The 20,963-nt window shown below is 34.2% G+C and overlaps 1 protein-coding gene across 5 annotated transcripts in view; it reads right to left on the bottom strand.

The window, feature by feature from the left end:
* Positions 1–20,963, bottom strand: part of LOC150106430 (armadillo-like helical domain-containing protein 3) — a 352,469-nt gene that overhangs the window by 56,065 nt on the left and 275,441 nt on the right. For all 5 annotated transcript variants that reach the window (XM_090392440.1, XM_090392443.1, XM_090392441.1 and 2 more), the window contains 2 exons: positions 8,599–8,725; positions 3,281–3,356 (listed from right to left, as the gene is read on the bottom strand). In XM_090392440.1, the coding sequence (XP_090248566.1) occupies positions 3,281–3,356; positions 8,599–8,725 (203 nt within the window). The remainder of the gene's footprint in view (positions 1–3,280; positions 3,357–8,598; positions 8,726–20,963) is intronic.

The raw sequence follows: 20,963 nt of genomic DNA, 5'->3' as shown, positions 1-20,963 counted from the left end.
TTATGATACAATGACAAAGGTGAGGATCTTCTCAACATCTAGTCATAGGAGACGAAATGTCAGTTCATTACTTTACCGTGCAGAACAAACAAGACTTCATGACCTGAAAACATCCACAATCTCCTGTGTGCAAAAAATTCAAAACTGTTCCAACTGTCTGAAAATTCATGGCCACAGTGTTCTGGAATCACCAAGGTGTTCTTGTTGGTGGACTTCTTGCCAAAGGGAGAACAATCAATGCAGAGATTTACTTTGCTACATTGGACAAAGTGAAAGGCAACATTCAATGCACACAACCAGGACTCCTGACAAGTGGCACGATTTTGGTGCACGACAATGCTACTCTACACACTGTGTACACCACTCATGAATGATTGTGCTGTAATCATTTGGAAACTCTGCCCTTCCCCCCACAGCCCGGACTTAATGCCTTCAGACTTTTCCATTTGTTTGGCTCTTCAAGGAACACCTTTCTGGAAGGCATTTCACTATGGATGAGGGAGTTCATCAGGTGGTGCAATGTTGGTTACTGGTTGTGAGCATGGACTTCTTCAGTACTGGTATTGATAAACTGATCTATCATTGGAACAAGTGCATCAATAATTTGGAGATTGAGGAGAAGTAGCCCATGTTCACTTATTTCTTGGTGTATAATTTCAGCTTCCTATTATCAAACACCCTCAAGAAAAAAAAAAGTGTTATCTTACTTTTCAGAAACTCCTCGTATTATTAAGATTAAAGATCTTGCATTGCACTGTCTATATGCAATTTTTAGTTCCTCTGAAATATAATGCTGTTCCATTGGTTATTTCAAGATAGTTCAACTTCACAGTCTCACAGCCATCACATGTGCTGTCATTTTTCATCTCTACCTTGGGTGGGCATAAGTCCTGATACATTACACACACACACACACAATATTTTTTCTTCCTATCCTTCCAGAAGATTTGAATGGATGAATGTATTCATTCATTTATCTTCCTGTCTGTATATCATTAGTTAAACAAGTTTTGCATAAGCTAATAATCCTAAGTCATTCTTTTGATCAATCCCACAAACTCAGCAGTTTTTATTTCTGACACCTCTTGCATTAGTATGTAAACATAACAGCATAGTTAGTAATCTTTAAGTAATAATTATGTTTTTACTACAATATGCTGACTCACTAGTTCATGGTCTTTCTAGCCTGACTTTGCCATCATTACACTTCCATACTTCCCCAGGTAAGTGGTCCTGCCTTGTTTAAAGGCATACAACTTATACTATATTGGGATGGGATGGGGATCTTAGACACACACACCCTGATCACAACTCATTCTTGTGCTTCTTATTCACTCCCTTCAATTGCCCTGCCTAATAAAATCTCTCACCACTGTAATTACCATCCTCATTGTTCTTGTTGAGAGGCTTATACGCTGGTTAAACATGACAACTAATATTTAAGGAATTGACAGCGTATACTAGAAATATAAATTAAATAAACTTTAATATATACTTTCCGATATTTTGGCAAACGTCACGTTACCATCTTCTTGGGAACTTAATACAAAGACATGAATTGTCTTACTTTGGCCAAACAGGCAGGACAGCAAATATCAGAATCTCAGAACACAAGGATTACATCTGATTTCACCAGTACAGCCACTCTGGGCTTGCAGACCACGCTCTGGATACTCACCACAGAATAAGATGGAAGAAAGCCACAGTCATACACCGCAGCAAGTTCAAGTATGAAAGACTATTCATGGAATCAGCCTCAGTCCTTAGGAACATGCCAAACCTCAACAAATTTGGATGCATGAGACTGCCCCAAATCTGGGAAACATTTATCAGAAGAACTTCAGCCCAAAGGCCAAGAACCACCAATATAGCCCAACAGGGGGTACCATCAGGACTTTAGGAAAACGTTAGCTTCCTAGCTTCAGTTCTCATTTGCTGTTATGTAGTACTTGTGTGCACGTGTCTTTGTATTAAATTCCCAAGAAGATGGCAACGTGACGTTTGCCGAAATATCGGAAAGTATATATTAAAGTTTATTTAATTTATATTTCTAGTATACGCTGTCAATTCCTTAAATATTAGTTAATTACCATCCTCCTCCTCCCATACATTTTACTCTCTCTCTTTCTCTCTCTCACTGATTCTTATCATATACATTTTGTCCCATCTCTCACTCAACATCATGTCTAACACCAGCCATCAGTCAATCCAAACATACCAATTTAGCAACAGGTCTATATACATTACAGAAAATTAAATGCAACTGCCCAAAATCATATGCTTGATAACAAGCATGATTTTGAGCAGTTGCAGTTAATTTTCAGAATTGTATGCTGTCTGAAAGCCACAAACCAAACATTACATACTATATATATACCGTGTGTGTGTGTGTGTGTGTGTGTGTGCGTGCGTGCTTTCTATAAATGGAAAAAGAAAATGAACCATCTGAAAATGAGGTGACTAAAGTGTTAAGAAAAGGTAAACAGTTATTCTATTCTTTTTCTACTGTGAACTGAACTTTATGCAGAAAAATGGCAGACATATAATTAATAAAGTGCAACCACACTTAGGGCTTATATGTAGCTAAGTATTTTGTTTTTGAAGTGTTCCATGTAAAAGTTAGTTAAGGGGAGAGGAAGTAACCATAGCAGCTTCATTGGTCTGTAGATTTTTTCCTTGCCATGTAAAGTAACCTGCATGCCAGTAAATCTGAATAATTCAAAGATATCAGAGCGGGAATTAGACTATGAATTCAAGAGTGTCTATTATTAATAAATTGATAAGTAAAGACATGACATCAAGACTAATCGTTATATCTGTATTTTTAAGGATGTGACTTCTAATGGAGAGAATTTTTTTTATATAAAAGTAGAGGGGTTGCCAGTAAATGGGATAAGCGACTTAACTGTTGAGCAAATTAGTGGGACTGTCTATGCTATCAACTATAGGATATGGGGGAATATTAAATTTGTGGAGTTTAGGTATCCCATAAATACAGAATGGTTTAACATGAATAGGTTTTATTTTGTTGATGATTTCTTTGGGCAAAGAAGTCACTTTTTTTCAATAATTTATGGACTTTTGAGACATAGTGGGATCTCGATCAATAATTTGGTAAGTAGAACTGTCACTTAGGAGAACCTGCATTTTTTTGTTCATTGCTTCATTTATTAATGAAAGAATCTTTGAAGTCCCTCCCCTCAAATTTCAATTTTTCGATTTTGTAGAATGCTGATCATAACACTAACAACTTCAAGGAAAATGAAAATTATGTACAAACCTAATATTGACAAGACTATTGGTCAATTTAGCAGCTGTGTCTTTCCATTCTGCATCTCCAGTTGTATATCTTAAAGCTGGAAAGATGAAAACATACAATTTAATGAAACAGAATGATGAGGCTTAAAAAATATTGCATTTTCATTAACTGTATACTTAAAATAAATCAATGAGTATTTAGGCTTAGGTGCTAGTTTACATTCATAACACAATTAAATAGAATAAATACAACACAAAGAAATAATTAAACAGCCAGTTTAATCATTTCAATATTTTGTCTTTGTCTCAGAGACATCTTTAGGAACACACTGTTAAAATTGTAATAACACACAAAACAACAATAAGTGGTGGATGTATTTTTTGTGTTCATCAAGGCAGATGTTAGCAGATATTTTAGTCTGACTATAATATGATAAGTTACAAGAACAACACCACCTTGTAAAAACACCTAAAACAGAAAGGTGAGAATGCAGATCCTTAGGAGAGCAGAGAAGTGAAGACAGCTTCAAACGAGGTTTGAAAGCAGAGCAGAAATTATATTTCTTTTAAATTCTAGCTTTTTCCTGAAGTGCTCCAGATATAGGAAATAGTAATAGCATTACTGTAGTCTTTACATTGAGAGAGAGAGATGTGAAGAGACAGATAATTTGTAGATCTTTTTGCATTGTAACCAGTGGACTTGAAGATTTAGCGAACAAAGGTGAGGTCCACTGAAAGAGAAGCTTGAGTGAAGCTTTCCTTCTCTGCTCTCTTAAGGATCCACTTCCTCCCTTCTCTGTTCCAGGTGTTTACAAGGTTTCTTGTTCTTGCAACTTATCATATTATGGTTCAGTTCGCCTGTATCATAGTGTGGTAGGAAACAAATTCTACATTATTCCTTTTACATAATCTATGCATAGATTCATTGGCTATCATTGTCCTCCTCCTCAGTTTGCCTTTATCATAGCGTGGTAGGAGACTTCACCTTCTTGCTCTTCGGTTTTATCTCTTAACAACTCCTTTACATCCTTCCTCATAGAATACTTCTTGCCTCTCAAATCATTTGTACCAACCAAGACAATCATTTCCTTCACCTTACCTTTTTGTATCCGGATGGCGTGGCTAATATCGTGAATTTTTGCACCCAGGAAACACGATTTTGTCACACTTTCATTAAGTACTCCCCTGATCATTGAGTCACTATACATAATTTTCTCCTTAACTTGTTTTTCGTGTTTGTTCAGTCGGTCTTTATTATTCCTTCGTATCAACTGCTTCTTTCTTTTTTTCAGCCCAGCTTAACTCTTGCTACTTCTGCAATTTTTCAAGCATGAAATTCATGTGACAAAGCATGAATTTCACGCTTTGTCCAATGAAGGATAACATTTAAACATATTATTTCTTTATTAATATCCATTTCATTCTTCTCTATTTCCACGGCCATACATTCAACATGTATAAAATCATTTTCCATCCTGTCGGTATTTGTTGTGTTCTCATAACTTAGTAGACACTCACTTTTGAAGTTATATAAAATAGCTTCACAGGATGGATGTAATGTTTATGTTTATTCCGCATGTATTTTTCTTTCATGTGCCTGAACACTGTTTGAATAACTAATTAGCTACACAATAACAAAAAACAGAAGAAAAAAACTGTTTAAAGCAAAAATTATCCCTTCATGAAAAAGAAAAAATACATTCCAAAAAGTGAAATCACCATAGCAATAATAAGATGCTGGTGTTGTGATGCAAGGAAACTCTTGAATGTGACTTGAACTAACTTGCCTGACTGGTGAGTCAGCACAAAATTTTTCAAACCCTGCCTATTTCTATATTAGGTTTTAATACAACTTTCCTGAATAATGTGGCATATATAGATTATATATAACAATGGAGATGGCATACAGCCTTGCTGCATATCTAATAATTTAAAACAAAACCTTCTTCCTATATGTTCTTCATTTCTAATTACTGATATGCAACCTTCATCCCTGTTGTACAAATGGAACCTCACATAGAATGAATCATAACATAAAATTGTAATATTATTAATACTGTGACTATAATTAAAGTTATTCATATTTTCCTAAGTTTCATTAATTTTATCCATAGTGATCTCAAAATATGCCTTAATGTTATCTCAAAATGATATTTTTAATGACATAAATGCTGGCATGGTTGGCCGAGTGGTTACCATATATCCGCTCTCCAAGCAAAAGGCTGTGGGTTCAAATTCCACCATTGGAATGGATGTTCGTGATTGTCTGTGAAAATACTAGTGGTGGTGGTGAGCAGTAGATGGCATTGGTGTAGATCAGGGGTGGCCAACCTTTTATAGCTCAGGCACCAATGTTTTCATTTTTTAGTTAAGATGTGCCATACAAACTTATACCACTTTTCAGCCCTTTTAAAATATAGTAATATGGATATATTTAACAGTTATGCATAAAATGATTTATTATATATATGGTAACATAGACACTTTTAGCAGTTTTAAATAAAAGGATTTCATATAAAGACAAGATAAACATTAATTATTTTACAATTAATTTACATTTTTTACAATTATTATTTACAATTAATTGTTCGCATCTGTATGTAATGTTTGCATCTGTATATTCTGTATGTAGTTCCAAAACGACAGATATAACTCTGAGCAAATTTTCTCAGTTCTGGAAAATGTTCACAGAGCAACGATCGCCAAAAATTAATTATATCAGAAGCATCTGGGAGTGGTGGAAGTTCATTAAATTTCATTTTCAATAAAGAATTGGTTTTGAGAAAATCGCTAAAATGACTATTAAAGGACTCTGGCAATAATCTGAATTTCTCAGTATATTCTGTAAACTTTCCATTATCTACAACAGATTCACTATGTTCTTTTAAATGTGGAAATTGACTTAAATCCCTGTTTTCTAACTGGGAGATGAACAGTTTTAATTTCATTTTGAATGCACTGATGTCATTTACTAAGCTAGGAAACAATTTGTTCTTGCCCTGCAGTTTCAAATTTAGATCATTGGGGTGACTGGTATCAACTAAAAATGCTAAATCAAATAGCCATTTCTCATCACACAACAGGGCTTTTTCTTCATGCAGCTCATCCTTCTCTTCCACAAAATTACGAACACTTTCTTTCAGCTTCCAAAATCTACTGAGAACTTGTCCTTTAGAAAGCCAGCACACTTCACAATGAAGGATGAGATCATCATATTCCATATCTAGCAGTTCACAATATTCTCTGAATTCTCTTCTGTTTAACCCTCTTGCTCTAATTTTATTCACATGCTTTACAACTGGTATCATAACATGCTTCAAATTTAGAGTTTTTCCACACAGAGATTCTTCATGTATAATACAGTGATACGTTAGTAGAGAACAACCTAAAAACCTTTCAAGTAAAGTTACAGTACAAGAAACTCTATCTACCGTTGACAGTGCTCCATCAGTGTAAACACTGATGAGCTTACTAGAATCTAGTTGTTGATTTTCTAGACATGACTTTAATTTGTCAAACATGTCTGACCCTCTGGTTTTTCCATGAAGTGACTCAAGACCGATAAGTTCTTCAAAGATGTTAAAATTACCATCAATTCCTCTTATAAAAATGCTTAATTGGGCTACATCACATATGTCAGCAGATTCGTCCAAGGCTAAAGAAAAGAAAGAACAAGCATGAACATGGTCTTTCAATTGCTCAGTAACATCATGGGAAAGTCTTTGATGCGTCTCGTAATTGTTTGCTTGGACAGAGCAATTTGGTTTACTTTTCTTTCAACATTCTTATCACCAAGTCATTTTCCCAATTTTTTGGGACAGGACTTAACAACTTCCTCTCCATCAGAGAAAGGCTTTTGTTTTTTAGCCAACACAAAGGCAATTTCATAAGACGCCTCCAGCATTGCCACACTTTCACAACTTCATTTCACAAATATATTTTGTCTCTTTTTATTTCTTCATTTTTCTTAACCACATATCCTTTCCGCAACTCAGAACCAGGAACTAACTTCAGTTTTTCTTCTAATTCAGCTTGATGTTTTCTATAGTGTCTGTTAAGATCATGTCTTCTATTATCTGAGAGAGTGCTTTCATGAACAATGCACAACGGTTTTCCTGAAGGACCTGCAATAAATAAGAACTCATTTTCACACAGTTCATTAAACTGGCGCTTACTATACCTTCTGCTTTTCTTCTGCTCATTTTATTTTTTTTTTGCAAAGTAATGGGTAACTGACTGTAAAAAAATATTTCAAAAAGTAAAGCTTATTATTAAATAATTTATTTAAATTATTTTATCATTGTAAATATTATGAACATTCAAAAACAGTTCTACAAGTTTAAGATAAGATTCCTGTTTTCATGAAGGACTAATACAGTTCTATAAGTTTAAAAATCATATATATATATATATATATATATTTTTTTTTTTCATAGAGAGTTTTGTCTCTCTCTCTCGTAATATATTATACCCAATGAAATACGAGATCGCTTCCTGCCATAAAACAGTCGATCAGCTGGCAATCACACACACAACCCAAGCATCCTCATTACGAAAGCTCTGCTGATGATCAGTTAAAATTTTAGGAATAACCTACTATACGTAAATAAAAAGGAAAGATATTGTATAAAAAAAACACACACACACACACACACACATACAAACACACCGAATAATTGCAGGTTTCAATAATCAGCAAATTAGAGGAGCGGGCAAGAACTAGACATACGCGTTCAAAATGAAAAAAATTATTTTAAAATTTACAGAACTATATTAAGCCTTCACGAAAACAGAAACCTTATCTTAAACTTAAAGAACTGTTAATAAAAACATATAAGTTCGAAAACACAGAATTGTTCATTCACATCGAATCAGAAGATCATCGAACATTATGACACGAGAGTCAGCTGTAAACTGATTGAGTAACTGGTGATGCATGTCAGCATTTGCTGGTGCCTGCTGCTTCAAGATCAAACAAGTATAATAAGGGCGCACTCTAGAATTCAGTGGTAGGTTAATTGTGTGTTTATATATATATATATAAATCGTATACAAAATTTTTAAAAATTTTTCTCTGGGGTTCAGTGCGTAACTTCTAATCATGCAATGCGCCACTTTTGGCACATGCACCATAGGTTGACCACCCCTGGTGTAGATGATGCAGTTTGCTGTAGTTGGTGGATTGAGTGGTGGAGATAGAGTTGTAGAGTAGGTGCCCTCCCTCGATGAGTCTTTGGACTCCTTAAAGGCATAACACAATGATAATAATAATAATTAATGCAAAGTAGCCAAGAAAGTTAGCAATCCTATAAAATAAAATACTATGATCATGAAAGTTACCCATAGAATACATGTTATCAAACACTTGATGCATCCTTATAACTTCATAATAGAGTTCATCATAACTGGCAGGAGAGGGTAAAAATGTATCGCCATATGTAATAAACAAGTTGAAAATATTCACCACCTATAAAAAAAAAGGGAAGTCACTATTAGCATTTTTTTAAAAACAGTGAACATGTACACTTTACTTCATGTATAAAAATATACAATACATACACCACAATATCAAATGTATTCACTCCCCCAAATCCTCTGAAAGTATAAATAAGAGCCAGATAAAGGTGTACAAAAATCAGAAATAGCATCAACACACCAATTAGGATTATTCAATGAAGTTTTCAAAACAAATAATTAAAGAATGTCTTATCAACAATTTGTAGCCGTGTGCTATAATAAACTGAACCTTCCAAAAATGGAAGGTAAGTGATGTGAAGATAGAAAACTGAAGGGAAATATAACAGTTATGAAATAATTCAATAAATAAAGAAAACTGACAGAGCTGCTCAGAGCCACACATGTTGTAGAGTTTTTGTTTTTGAATATACACCTCTCTCTCACGCACAAAACAAAGCTAAATATTTAAAGTATATTAGTGCTGTGTGTGTGTGCATCAAGAATTAGGTGGAAAAAAAAATTCTTCCCTAAGCACCAAACATACTTGTTTGCTACCTCAGGCTTCTATTATGAAAGGTGTTAGTGTTATACAAGATGATAAAAATCATCAATTATCTGAATATCAGGTTCAGTTTACAACACTTAAAAATACATAACCTAAGATAATGTTGCATTCACATTTCTATTTTCATGGCAGACCACTATACAGTGATTGTTAACTGTACAGTAGTCTGATTTTCTCATCTGATTTGATGAGATCAGACACCTAAAAGCTTCTGGTTGTTTGAAATTATGGCCAAAGCAACTAAGGCAATGAGGTCAGTATGATGCCTGTTAACTGAATGTGTTTTCTTCTGGCTGGTTTACCTATTTTTGCAAGATGAAACACCTCAGTTTCTGGGAGGCAAAAACTTCCCACCTCTGTATGCAACTGACTGACTTACCTTCAAATGAAAAGTCCTTACAAACATTCTTCATGCTAAGGTAATTCCAACCGCAGGATATTATCAACAATGACCAAGTTATGGAGGCTCATATCCAAAGGCATTAAAATAAACAGATTGCAGTTTGCTTTTTTCCCAAAAAGTGATTTAGTTCCATAGATACATCAGAAGCATGACATAGCTATTTTCATTTGTTGTCTGGTATATGCTGCTGTTTAAATTACTGATAATTGCATCTTCGCTTCACATTTAATTTCAGTTTTTTGTTTGATCTTCATTTATCATTAATTTAATCAATTTCATATTTTAGTGATATAATACTTATTATTTTCAGTTAAGTAACATTTTAGATTTTAAGGAACTAAACTATATTCTTTCAGTTTAATAAAATAATTACAGAAAATGCTACAGTAAAATCCTCTGTGAATTTTATTTTATGTTATGTATTATTCCATATACCATATTTCATGTAATATTCGTAACCATTTATTACGAAGGTATTGCTAATAACTTTTAATTCATCTCTAAGTGCTTGTTCATTGGAGCAAATCTTCAAAGCCCTGTTTTTAAGTGTATTAATGACCCCTTGTTTTTGTGTTGGGTGGTAGGAGTTTTTGTGTATATATTGGCTGGTATGTGTCAGTTTCTGGTAAACAGTGAAGGAAAGACTGCCAGAAGGAAGACGTGTGACAAGTTTATCTAGAAACAGGTGTTCTGCTTTTCAATCTTGATTGTGAATTGTATGCGTTTGTATTGTTTAAAAACACATAACACTTTGTAAACAAAATAACAAAATCAAAGACATCACCCTGGAAAATGATGATTTATTACTCAGTTTTGCCGTCTCTTTCCTCTTCACAAATGTCCCAATCAATGACAGAATCCTTCTATTACAGGACAAATTCTCTCCCGATATCATAGCGCTCTTTGCGAATGTACTACGCTAGCTATTTTGTGTGGTAAAACACTTTCTATCTACAAAAAGAAGGCACAGCCATGGGCTGATCATTATCCCCTCCCCCTATTGCTAACTTTTACATGGAACATTTTGAGCAACGTGCTCTAGATTAGTCTCATTTAAAACCCAAAATCTTGGGTTCATTGACAATGTTTTCACTATCTGGTCCCCATGGCTGCCAGACACTTTCCTCAGCCACCTAAACAATCAACAGAAACACTTCAACAATTCACAATTGACAAACAGAAGTGTGTTCTGTGTGTGTGTAGAGGCTTAAGTGCTGTGAGGACATCATGTTGGAGGCTTAATGGATTGTATACAGTACTCAGGATTAAAACAGAATTTAATACTTCCTATATTGCATCTCAGTCACTGAGACATCTTCAGGGATTACAAAAAAAAAACTAATGTAACATATACACAAATACCACACAATACTAAGCCCGACCATGTGTGTGACTCTAAAGTCCTATCTAGGTAGAGCGCCCTCTAAGGGCAGTTGTAGGTGGCCTGGAATGTAAGGTGGGATCTCTGATGATAAGTGTTTCCCAAATCTTAGGAAGCTTAATTCAACCATATTTATTAAGATTTGGTTGATTTCTGAGAGCTGTTGCTGATTCTAAAAATAGTCTCTCTTTTCTGAATTTGCTGTGATGGAGCATGGTGGTTTTTTTCCATGAGATCCTGTGGGTTGTATCCAAGACATGGTCAGTAAGGACTGACTGACCATAGTCGTGGTTGCAGATGTATGACTATGTTCCTCAAGCCATGGTTAGCAACTTGTGAAGAAGTGGCAGATGATTTTTTTTTTGGTCATCTACACAATAATTAAAAGAGAACACTGATGCGAAGAGGTCAACCTTATCTTCAGGTGATGTTACCATGGTAGGGCAGCAGTTGCATCTAATAGCCTTAGCAGACAAGTTTTTTTTGCTGAGTCCATAACTACTGTTGCTTTTCCCTTGTCAGCTTTAGTGATAATGAGGTGATTATTTTTTCTCAAGGACTGTAAAGATTTCATTTCAGAAGGAGATATGTTGGAAGGAGGAAGTTTAGCCTTAAGTAGAGACGAAGCGACATGATTTTTCTATTGTTCGAAATAAAATACCATATCTAGATTTCCTAATTAATATTGAAAGGAATCTTAATCATCTAACCAGTGATAAAGCTAATGCTCTTCGCCTAGAAGTCGCTTCGTCTCTACTTAAGGCTAAACTTCCTCCTTCCAACATATCTCCTTCTGAAATGAAATCTTTACAGTCCTTGAGAAAAAATAATCACCTCATTATCACTAAAGCTGACAAAGGAAAAGCAAAAGTAGTTATGGACTCAGCAAATTACAGAAGAAAACTTTCTCTTTTGCTTCGAGATCACTCCACATATCAAGAAACTGATTATAATCCAACCAACAGACAACTAAAGAAATTAAATTCTCTCCTTGATGAAGTCATCAGTTTGGATAAATACACAATTGAAAGACTTAAAACTCATTTTGCAACACCTCCTAAATTTTATGGCCTTCCAAATATCCATAACATTGACTATCCTCTTCGTCCAATAGTAGATTGTATTGATTCTCCTACTTACCGTATAGCCAAATATCTAGAATTATTAAAATTATTGAAATCTTACATTAGCAACTCTAATTCTTTTTTAAAAAACTCCTCAGATTTCTTAGAAACATTAAAAAATGTCTCATTACAACCTACAGATCTTATGGTTAGTTTGATATAGAATCTTTATATACCAATGTACCTCTCAAGGAAACTTTAAAATTACTTGCTGACTTCTTTTCTGAAGACATTATAAAACTATTCGATTTCGTAATACATTCTGGATATTTCGTATGTCCAAATAAATTTTATAGCCAAGTAGAAGGAACGGCCATGGGAAGTCCTCTTTCTCCGGCTTTAGCCAACTTTTATTTAGAACATTTAGAAAAAGTCCTCTTTGCATCTATTTTCCCTCAACCATCTTTTTGGGTAAGATATATAGATGACATATTTACTATTTGGTCTCACAGCAAAAACGCCTTACCTTCCTTTTTAAACAGTATTAATTCCTTGCATCATCGCATAAAGTTTACTATGGAATTAGAAGAAAACAACCAGTTATCTTTTTTAGGCGTTCTCCTCATCCGATCACCTTCAAATATTCTTACAACTACAGTATACAGGAAACCAACATTCACAGGTCGTTATATTCTTAAAGAATCAGCCCATCATCCATGTCAAAAAACAGGAATTATAAAATGCCTCATCAGAAGAGCCAAAACTAATTGTTCTACTTTTGATTGTCTACAGAAAGAACTTTCTACTATTCAACAACACATGAAACTCAATGGCTTTTCTGAAAAAAGTACTCAACATCTTCTCAATTCTTATAATCCTCCACAAAACAACAGTTTCAATACGTCGAGTGCCAATTCCTTATATCTCCAGTATTTCTGAACCTATCGCAAGAATTTTAAAGAAATATGATTTAATAGCTACTTATTCACCTATTAACAAATTGCCTTCTCATTTTCCTTCTCCTAAAGACAAACACTGAACTTTCTCTTCCTGGAGTTAATCAAATTCCGTGCAACTGTAATCTCTCTTATTTTGGACAAACTGGACGTTCTCTTGAAAAAAGACTCCAAGAACATCAATCCACCATTCTTCACAACAAACCTGAAAAGTCTGGAATGGCTCAGCACGGGATTGAAACTGACCACAATATCCTTTGGATCAGGACTTGCCTCTTACATAGATCCCGTTATAGGTTTGAACGTTTGTTCAAGGAAAGCGTGGAGGCCTTGCTCCATTGTCCCAACCTGAATCGTAATGACTGTATATCTTTATCATAAATCTGGGAAAGTCTAATCAAGATTACTCATTAATTTTTTTTTTTTTTCAATCATGCCTCTATTTCAAAATATTCCATTTCATACTTAGTGATATAACATCACGCAGCATGTTCTATTTTAAACAATCTATTGTTAGTATTCTAGCTTGTATTTTTTAAACTGTTCTTGTAATACCACTGAGAATGGTCTGCTATTTCCAGACCGAAATATTTGGTTAATTAAATATCTTTTTTGTGTTTACGTGAATATATCATTCATTGAGAGAGATCAATAGCTCAGTATAGAAGTGCTTTGTTTCATTTTTATCCTTTCATTGATCAGCTACATTCTAAATAGAACTAATGATATAGCTTTCGTAGGTTGATGCAGTATTTAGAAAAAGGAGATCCCCATAATAATCCATCCTACAAGACTACGTAATTTCCCAAGATCATCATCATCATCAAATTCCTGCCATATACTCTCAAGGGGGTGTACAGGATATGATAGTACTACATGAAAAAAATTACATCATTACTAATTGCCAATCTACAATCTTCCTCCAAATCACTCTGTTACTTGTCAAGACTCCAGCATTATCAGATCTTATATTTCTATCGTCTAAGGCACTTTGTACCGTATCAATCCACCTATATCTTAGTCTTCCTCTGGGTCGTTTTCCTGCCAACCTGGCAGAGAAAACTTATTTTGCTTATCTTTCCTTGCCCATTCTGTTTAAGTGACCATACCACCTGAGATTAGCTCTGCTAACACATTCCTGGATGCTGACAATGTCAAGTTCTTTCCTAATATCTTCGTTTTTAATATGATATTGCCATTGATGCCATCTGTTCACGCCTCTAATCTTTCTCAGGACTCTCATATCTGCAGTCTCTAGTCTTCGGTCAAGTGTTTTACTTCTGACCCAGCTCTCAGATCCATAAGTTAAAACTGGTTTCAACACTGTCTTGTATACAGCTAATTCAGTGTTCCGACTAATTTCTCTCTTATTCCATATGAATTTATTCAACTGACTTCCCACCATACCAGCTTTGCTGATTCTGTTGTCTATTTCTATATTTAATTTACCATCTTCACTAAAAATCGTGCCTAAGTAGTTGAAATGTTTTACTTGTTCCACAGGTTCTCCATTCACAACACAGTTGACATTTTCAATGATTCTGCCTATTTTAATTGTCTTTGTCTTTTTATTGCTGATCTTCATACCATATCTATTACAACAGCTATTCAATTTAGTCAGAGAATCTTGCAGACTTGTAGCAGATTTATTTAGAAGTATAACATTATTCGAATAAAGCAAAGAGCTGACATTAACATCTCCAATTTTGATATCATGTTGAATACCACTTTCCTTCATAATGTGATCCATATAGATAATGAATAACAGAGGGGATAATGTACATCCTTGTCTCACACCAGATTTAACATTAAACCATCTTCCTGCACTTCCTTCAATTCTAACTGCTGACTTACAACTCAAATAAAGACTAAGTATTGCTTGATATAATGCCCCATTGACACCATATAACTGCAGCGTATTGAATAGCTTCTTTCTTGGCAGCTTATCATATGCCTTTTCCAAATCGACAAAACTTAAATACAGATCTTTGTTATATTCCCATGCTTTCTCGACTATTTGTCGTAAAGAAAAGATCTGATCCTGACAGCCTCTCTTTGGCCTGAATCCAGCTTGTTCTTCACCAAGCTTTTCTTCCACAATTCTTGTCAAACGTTTCTCAAGTATACTTGCATAGATCTTGCCAGGAACACTCAGTAGGGAAATACCTCTGTAATTCTCACATTCAGTTTTATTTCCCTTTTTATATATGGGTACTATGAGAGCTCTACTCCAATCATCAGAAATTCGTCTCTCTGTCCAGGCTTTCTGAACTATGCAGTGCAGCCACTGTAAGACTCTTATACCACCATACTTCAGCATTTCTGGTCGAATATCATCTACTCCAGCTGCTTTTCAACATTTTAAGCCTTTGATGGCTTTTTCTACTTCAAGTATGGATATGTATTCCTGCCTGGTCAGTGTTTTTTTACCACTGTGCTGTCATCACTGCTTGTTTCTTTTAGAAGTTTTTCAAAGTAATTACTCCATACTTCAAGGATATCTTTTTCTCTCATTTTCATGACACCTTTATCATCTCAAACTCCTTTTACAGCACTCTTTCCTCCATTCGTAAGCTTCTTCAACAACCTCCAGAATATTTTGCCACCTTCTTGATATTTATTTTCTATATTCTTGCCAAAGTCCCCCCATGACTTTTGTTTAGCAAGTTTTACACAGTATTTAGCATTCTTGCATTTGTCTCTGTATTCTCTAAGAGCACAAGCTGATTTATTTGACAGGAACTTTTGATATGCTTTCTTCTTTTTCTTCACTGCCTCTTTAACTTCCTGTGTCCCACCATGGAGTTCTGATTTTTCTATCCTTGCAGACAACCTCACCACATGCCTCTCTAGCTGAATCAATCAGGGCTTTCTTCAAGGCTTGCCACTGAATCTCTAAGGTTTGATTCCTGTTCTCAAATTCTTTCATTTTTTCTTCAATAATCTTTGTGTATTTTAGTCTACAGTTCACATATGAGAGCTGCTCAACTTTTATTTGCTTTAAAACTTTCTTACATGTTATTCTTTTCAATATGAAATTCAATTTTATCCTGCTCAAGACTAAATAGTGATCACTTCCAATTTCAAATCCTCTGTACACTCTGGTGTCCTGCACCAGGGAGAAAACATCACTATCAACAATAACATGGTCAATGAGACTTTTCTTATTCCTAGCCTCTTCTCTCCATGTGAATTGTGCACATTTTTATATTGGAACATGGTGTTAGTAATAACCAGTCCATGTCCTGAGCAGAAATCCAACAGATATTTGCCATTATTATTAGCTTTGCTCTTTTCTCCAAATTTTCCCAAAATATTTTTGTATGTCTGACAATCATTTCCTACTCTGCTATTTAGATCAACAACAAGGACCAACTTTTCCTTTTTCATTATGTCAGTTCCTTTTTCTAAAGCCTCAAAAAATTCCTCCACTTCTACCTTAGTAGAACCTTCTGTGGGACCATAGGCACAAATAAGTCTCATTGTCCAGTTCCCCATTCTCATATTTGCCCACATTACTCTACTTGAGACTGACTGCCATTCAAGAAGATTAGCCTCGTATTTTGTGTTGAATACTATGGCTACTCCTTTTCCTTGATTGTCATTGCCTGAATATAACATTTTGTATTTATTGCTCAGAAAGATCTTGCCAGTTTTGGGCTTTTTTGTTTCAGTCACCCTATAGGAGAACTAAAGATTAGTAAATTTCTGGAATAGGAGGTTAGATTTGACAAATGCACATGTTCTGCCCCCTTTCTTACAAAAGGAAAAATGGGACACTACACCCTTCAACTGGAAAATACCTGATTCCAATTCTACTCACATGATGAAAGGAATCTTTTTTTTCTCTTTTCCAATCTCATATGGAAGTAGCAGGGATTTTTCTTCTGAAAAGACAAGTTTTTCGTTTTGCATACCAGCAAATTGATCAAAGCATTCATACAATTTACAGACAAAAAATACTTTTATTAGGCAGTAAATGGTTTTTTTTTTTGTGTTTGTGGTGGTTAGTGCTGTTGGTTGCAGATGGAGTGTTGTGTGAAGTGGAGTGACCCAACTGCGATGAGTTGCTGGACTCCTTTGAGGTGTCATGTAATAATAATGTAGTTGGATAGTTGGGGTGAACTGCAGCTGTAGAAGATGCTACGGTTCAATAAAGAATAACAAATCAGGTTTAAAAATATGCAAGTAATGGCTATACATCATTATTATTTAGGCATTATTTCTGGGAAAATTCCATGTTACTCCTCTAAAATAAACTATTATTTCAATGGCTAATATAGCCTACTTTCAATTAAGATGCTTCTCTTTTTACAATGTCATTGGCTCTTTACTCAAATCTTAGGGCATTACTGAAGTGTTATAAAACTAATATATGAAGAATAATATAAGAGGAAAATTCGGACATACCTTTTTGGATGTTTTTTGTTTCCTTATCCCAGCGATATGCATTCATCTGCTGTTAAAGGAAGGGGATTTTGGGAAAGTGGGGAAATTATTTGAAAAACCCCGGATTTTTTTATATGTATAATATTATTATTATTAATGGTGTGTAGAGAACATTGGGGGGGGGGGATTGATGGGAAAAAGTCACGGGTGGGAGTAACGGGGTGTAAGCTGTTTTGACAGTGTGTCATCTTCAGAACTTGTGGGGGAAGTGGAGGCTATGTCATGTCAGCTAGGTGTTTCTGTCTTTGGTATGCTTGTGTTGTCTCCTATTGGTCAGAGTCGTGACCTAATTTTTATGTTATGGAGCTTCCAACTCAAAGATTATGTAGGATCTGTGGACGCTTACCGAGTTTTTGTCACATTTTATGGCTATTATTTCCGATATTCTAAACATTGTTTTGTTATCTTCTTTGTCTAACATTATGGTCTCGTCGATTTGCGGGGTATGTTTCTGTTCAAGGGCATGGGCTGCTATTTCAGTTTTTCTTATCCTGTTTTTTTTTTTTTTGTTGTTGTTGTTGTGATTTTTATTGTTTAAATGTTCTGGAATAGGGATGTTACAGTCACGGAAGTGTTGTTGCAGTCTTGTGAATTATTATTTATACTGATATTCAGATATTAGTGAAGCTGATGGGATGTATTTTTATTTATTTATTTATTTTTATTATTATTATTTTTTTTTTTTTTTGTATGGCATTTTGTTGTTTTTTTAAGTTTGGGGTTAATTTTGGAGTTTTATTTTGGCCATTCTTTGCAATTTTTTTTGTTTTTGATTTTTGTTATTTTTATTATTATCTTGTTATTAACTTCATTTATTATTTATTTGTTATCATATCTTTAATGATAGGTAGATTTATTTGTTATTTGTTATCATATCTTTAATGATAGGTAGAGTCAGAAAATTCTTGCAGAGCAGGGGCATACAATATAGCATCACTGCACAGAAACAAAAAAAAAGTAACTGCATGCAAACAATGACTATCATCTAGATTCTGGTGCATATATGTTTACAGACAATACATGATTTAAAAAAGAAAATAATTTATATAAAGTATATGAAATTATAAAGTTGTATTAAATTATTCATATCAGTAGAAGACTGCATCACTTATTTCATCAGCTATCAGTTAATATCTTTTATTTCCTTATAGAAGTAGATGAGTCATTTTAGCCCTATCTAACTTTTGGAGACTGAGTGGGCAGTTCAATCTCCACTGGTAGCCAATCAGAGAAAGTTAGCCCAAGACTATCACTAATTTTAAGTAGCATCCAGTGAAGTAACAACTAACAAGTGCTGCCATCTTGTGGTCCCTAACATAATATTTTTGATGTCTGAAATAGTGTGCATTCTACAGTCAATTTTCTCCATTTTATGAGATAAAAACCTGCTTGCCCATGTGAGAGATATCAGTAACCAGTTGAAGAAAGGCTTAACAAAAGTTCCTTTAGTTGGAGACTAGAATCGACCTTAGAATGCTCTTTCTTCAGGCAATTTAGTACTGAGGAGTGCAAAAATCACTTCCACTGAGCTACACAGGCTCCTCATCACTTATTTTATACAATTTAATATACCAATTTCTCAGATTTCAGGGAGAGAAAGTCCACTTAATGTTATGGTTGCGATTTAGCTGATTTGAGAAGATTTCCAATCTTTCTTCGAATAAATATCTCTATTTTGAATTAACTTCTCTGAAGTTGTATGCCATTTGACTAAAGGCTCACATGACTAGTATCATGAGAACCAGATTTATGCAGTTTAACAAGCATAATGTAATTGTGGTGTTATCTGTGAATTGAACAGTCTGGCCAATGTAGAATAAATGAGATGAATAAGAAACTTGGGCAATTCCAGGTAAAAAAGTATCTCTGAGAAAGCAAAAGTCCAATAATTTCATTAACAGGTAGGAAATTTGGCATTTAAATTTATTTACTTTTTTTTAGAACATGGGCACCATACCATTATTATTATTATTATGTGAAACCACCAAGGAGCCCAAAGACTCATCGAGGGAGGGCACCATGTTCAAAAATATCTTTAACATATAGAATTGGAAGATTTAACATATAAAAAAAAATTAATATAAAGAAAACTTAACATATAGAATAGAATGATTTGTCTACATGAGATAGAGTTGATGAAATATATCTAAATTTATCACTGATCTTTTCAGCAATGTTAGGATTACAGCCAAAGTATTCTTAATTTTCTTGTCACAATGTTGCTAATGTGGTATTCTTGATTTTCATATTTTTTAGTTCCAACAAACACCACGGAGTTTGTTGGAACAAAAAAAATGAAACACAAACACGTTTATTGACTCTGGTTATTAAATCCCCCACCACTACCATCTAAATAATATTATAACTTCGCCATCTGGACATGACATACAAAATCGTGTCCAGACAATTCATTATGGAGAAAATTCATTGTGGGGAAAATTCTTTGCAGGAAAATTTTAAATCCTATTTCATGCCATTCCCATATACAAAGAAAAAAAAAAAAATATATATATATATATATATATATATCATTGCGATTATATTTAGTGTTGTGAAATTTTTTATTCCGTATAAAGTTATTAATATTCTTTCTTACTACAGGCTCTGCAGATGGAATATTAATTGTCATAAAACTGGAACAGGACGGTTAAGGAGAAAGAGCATCATATTTAAAATATTTAGGGATAACAGTTATATCCAACTAATATTTATAATTAACTATTCTATTAATAGTTAGAATAGTTATTAGGGAGAACAAAATATTTAAGAATAGTTAGGGAGAAAGGGCACGATATTTAAGAATATTTATTCTTCTAACAGTTCACTGTTTTTCTGTTCTGTGCATTTAAACATCCATCCAGATGATATATTTTTTATCTGAACTAATTCAGAAGGTGATGATGTGCTTCAGTTATTGAATACATGTATTTTGAAAATTACTGCACTTTTACTGCAGAGTAAAGACATCTTGCACGTTCCTATCATTTGCAGAACTAGTTTATGATCATACTTGCAATTTGGAGTAATTATATTAAAGAAAATGATAATAAAATTACGTAAATGCTATCATCATCAAATTCCTGACATTTACCCTCAAGGGGTATACAGGATATGATAATCCTACATGAAAAATTTACATCATTACTAACTTCCTATCTACAATTTTCTTCCAAATCAATCTATTACCTGTCAAAGCTCCAACATTGTCAGATCTTATATTTCTATCTTCTAAGGCACTTTTTACCATATCAATCCATCCATATCTTGGTCCTCCTCTGGGTCTATTTCCTGCCAACCTAGCAGAGAACACTTGTTTTGCTAATCATTCCTCTCCCATTCTGTTTAAGTGACCATACCACCTGAGATTAGTTCTGCTAACACATTCCTGGATGCCAATGTCAAGTTCTTTCCTAACATCCTCATTGTTAAT

This window comes from Typopeltis vanoorti, chromosome 5 (genome assembly GCF_054136105.1).
Source record: "Typopeltis vanoorti isolate ZY-2024b chromosome 5, IOZ_Tvanoo_1.0, whole genome shotgun sequence".
Taxonomy (NCBI): domain Eukaryota; kingdom Metazoa; phylum Arthropoda; class Arachnida; order Uropygi; family Thelyphonidae; genus Typopeltis; species Typopeltis vanoorti.
This window is presented reverse-complemented; position numbering and strand designations above follow the sequence as displayed.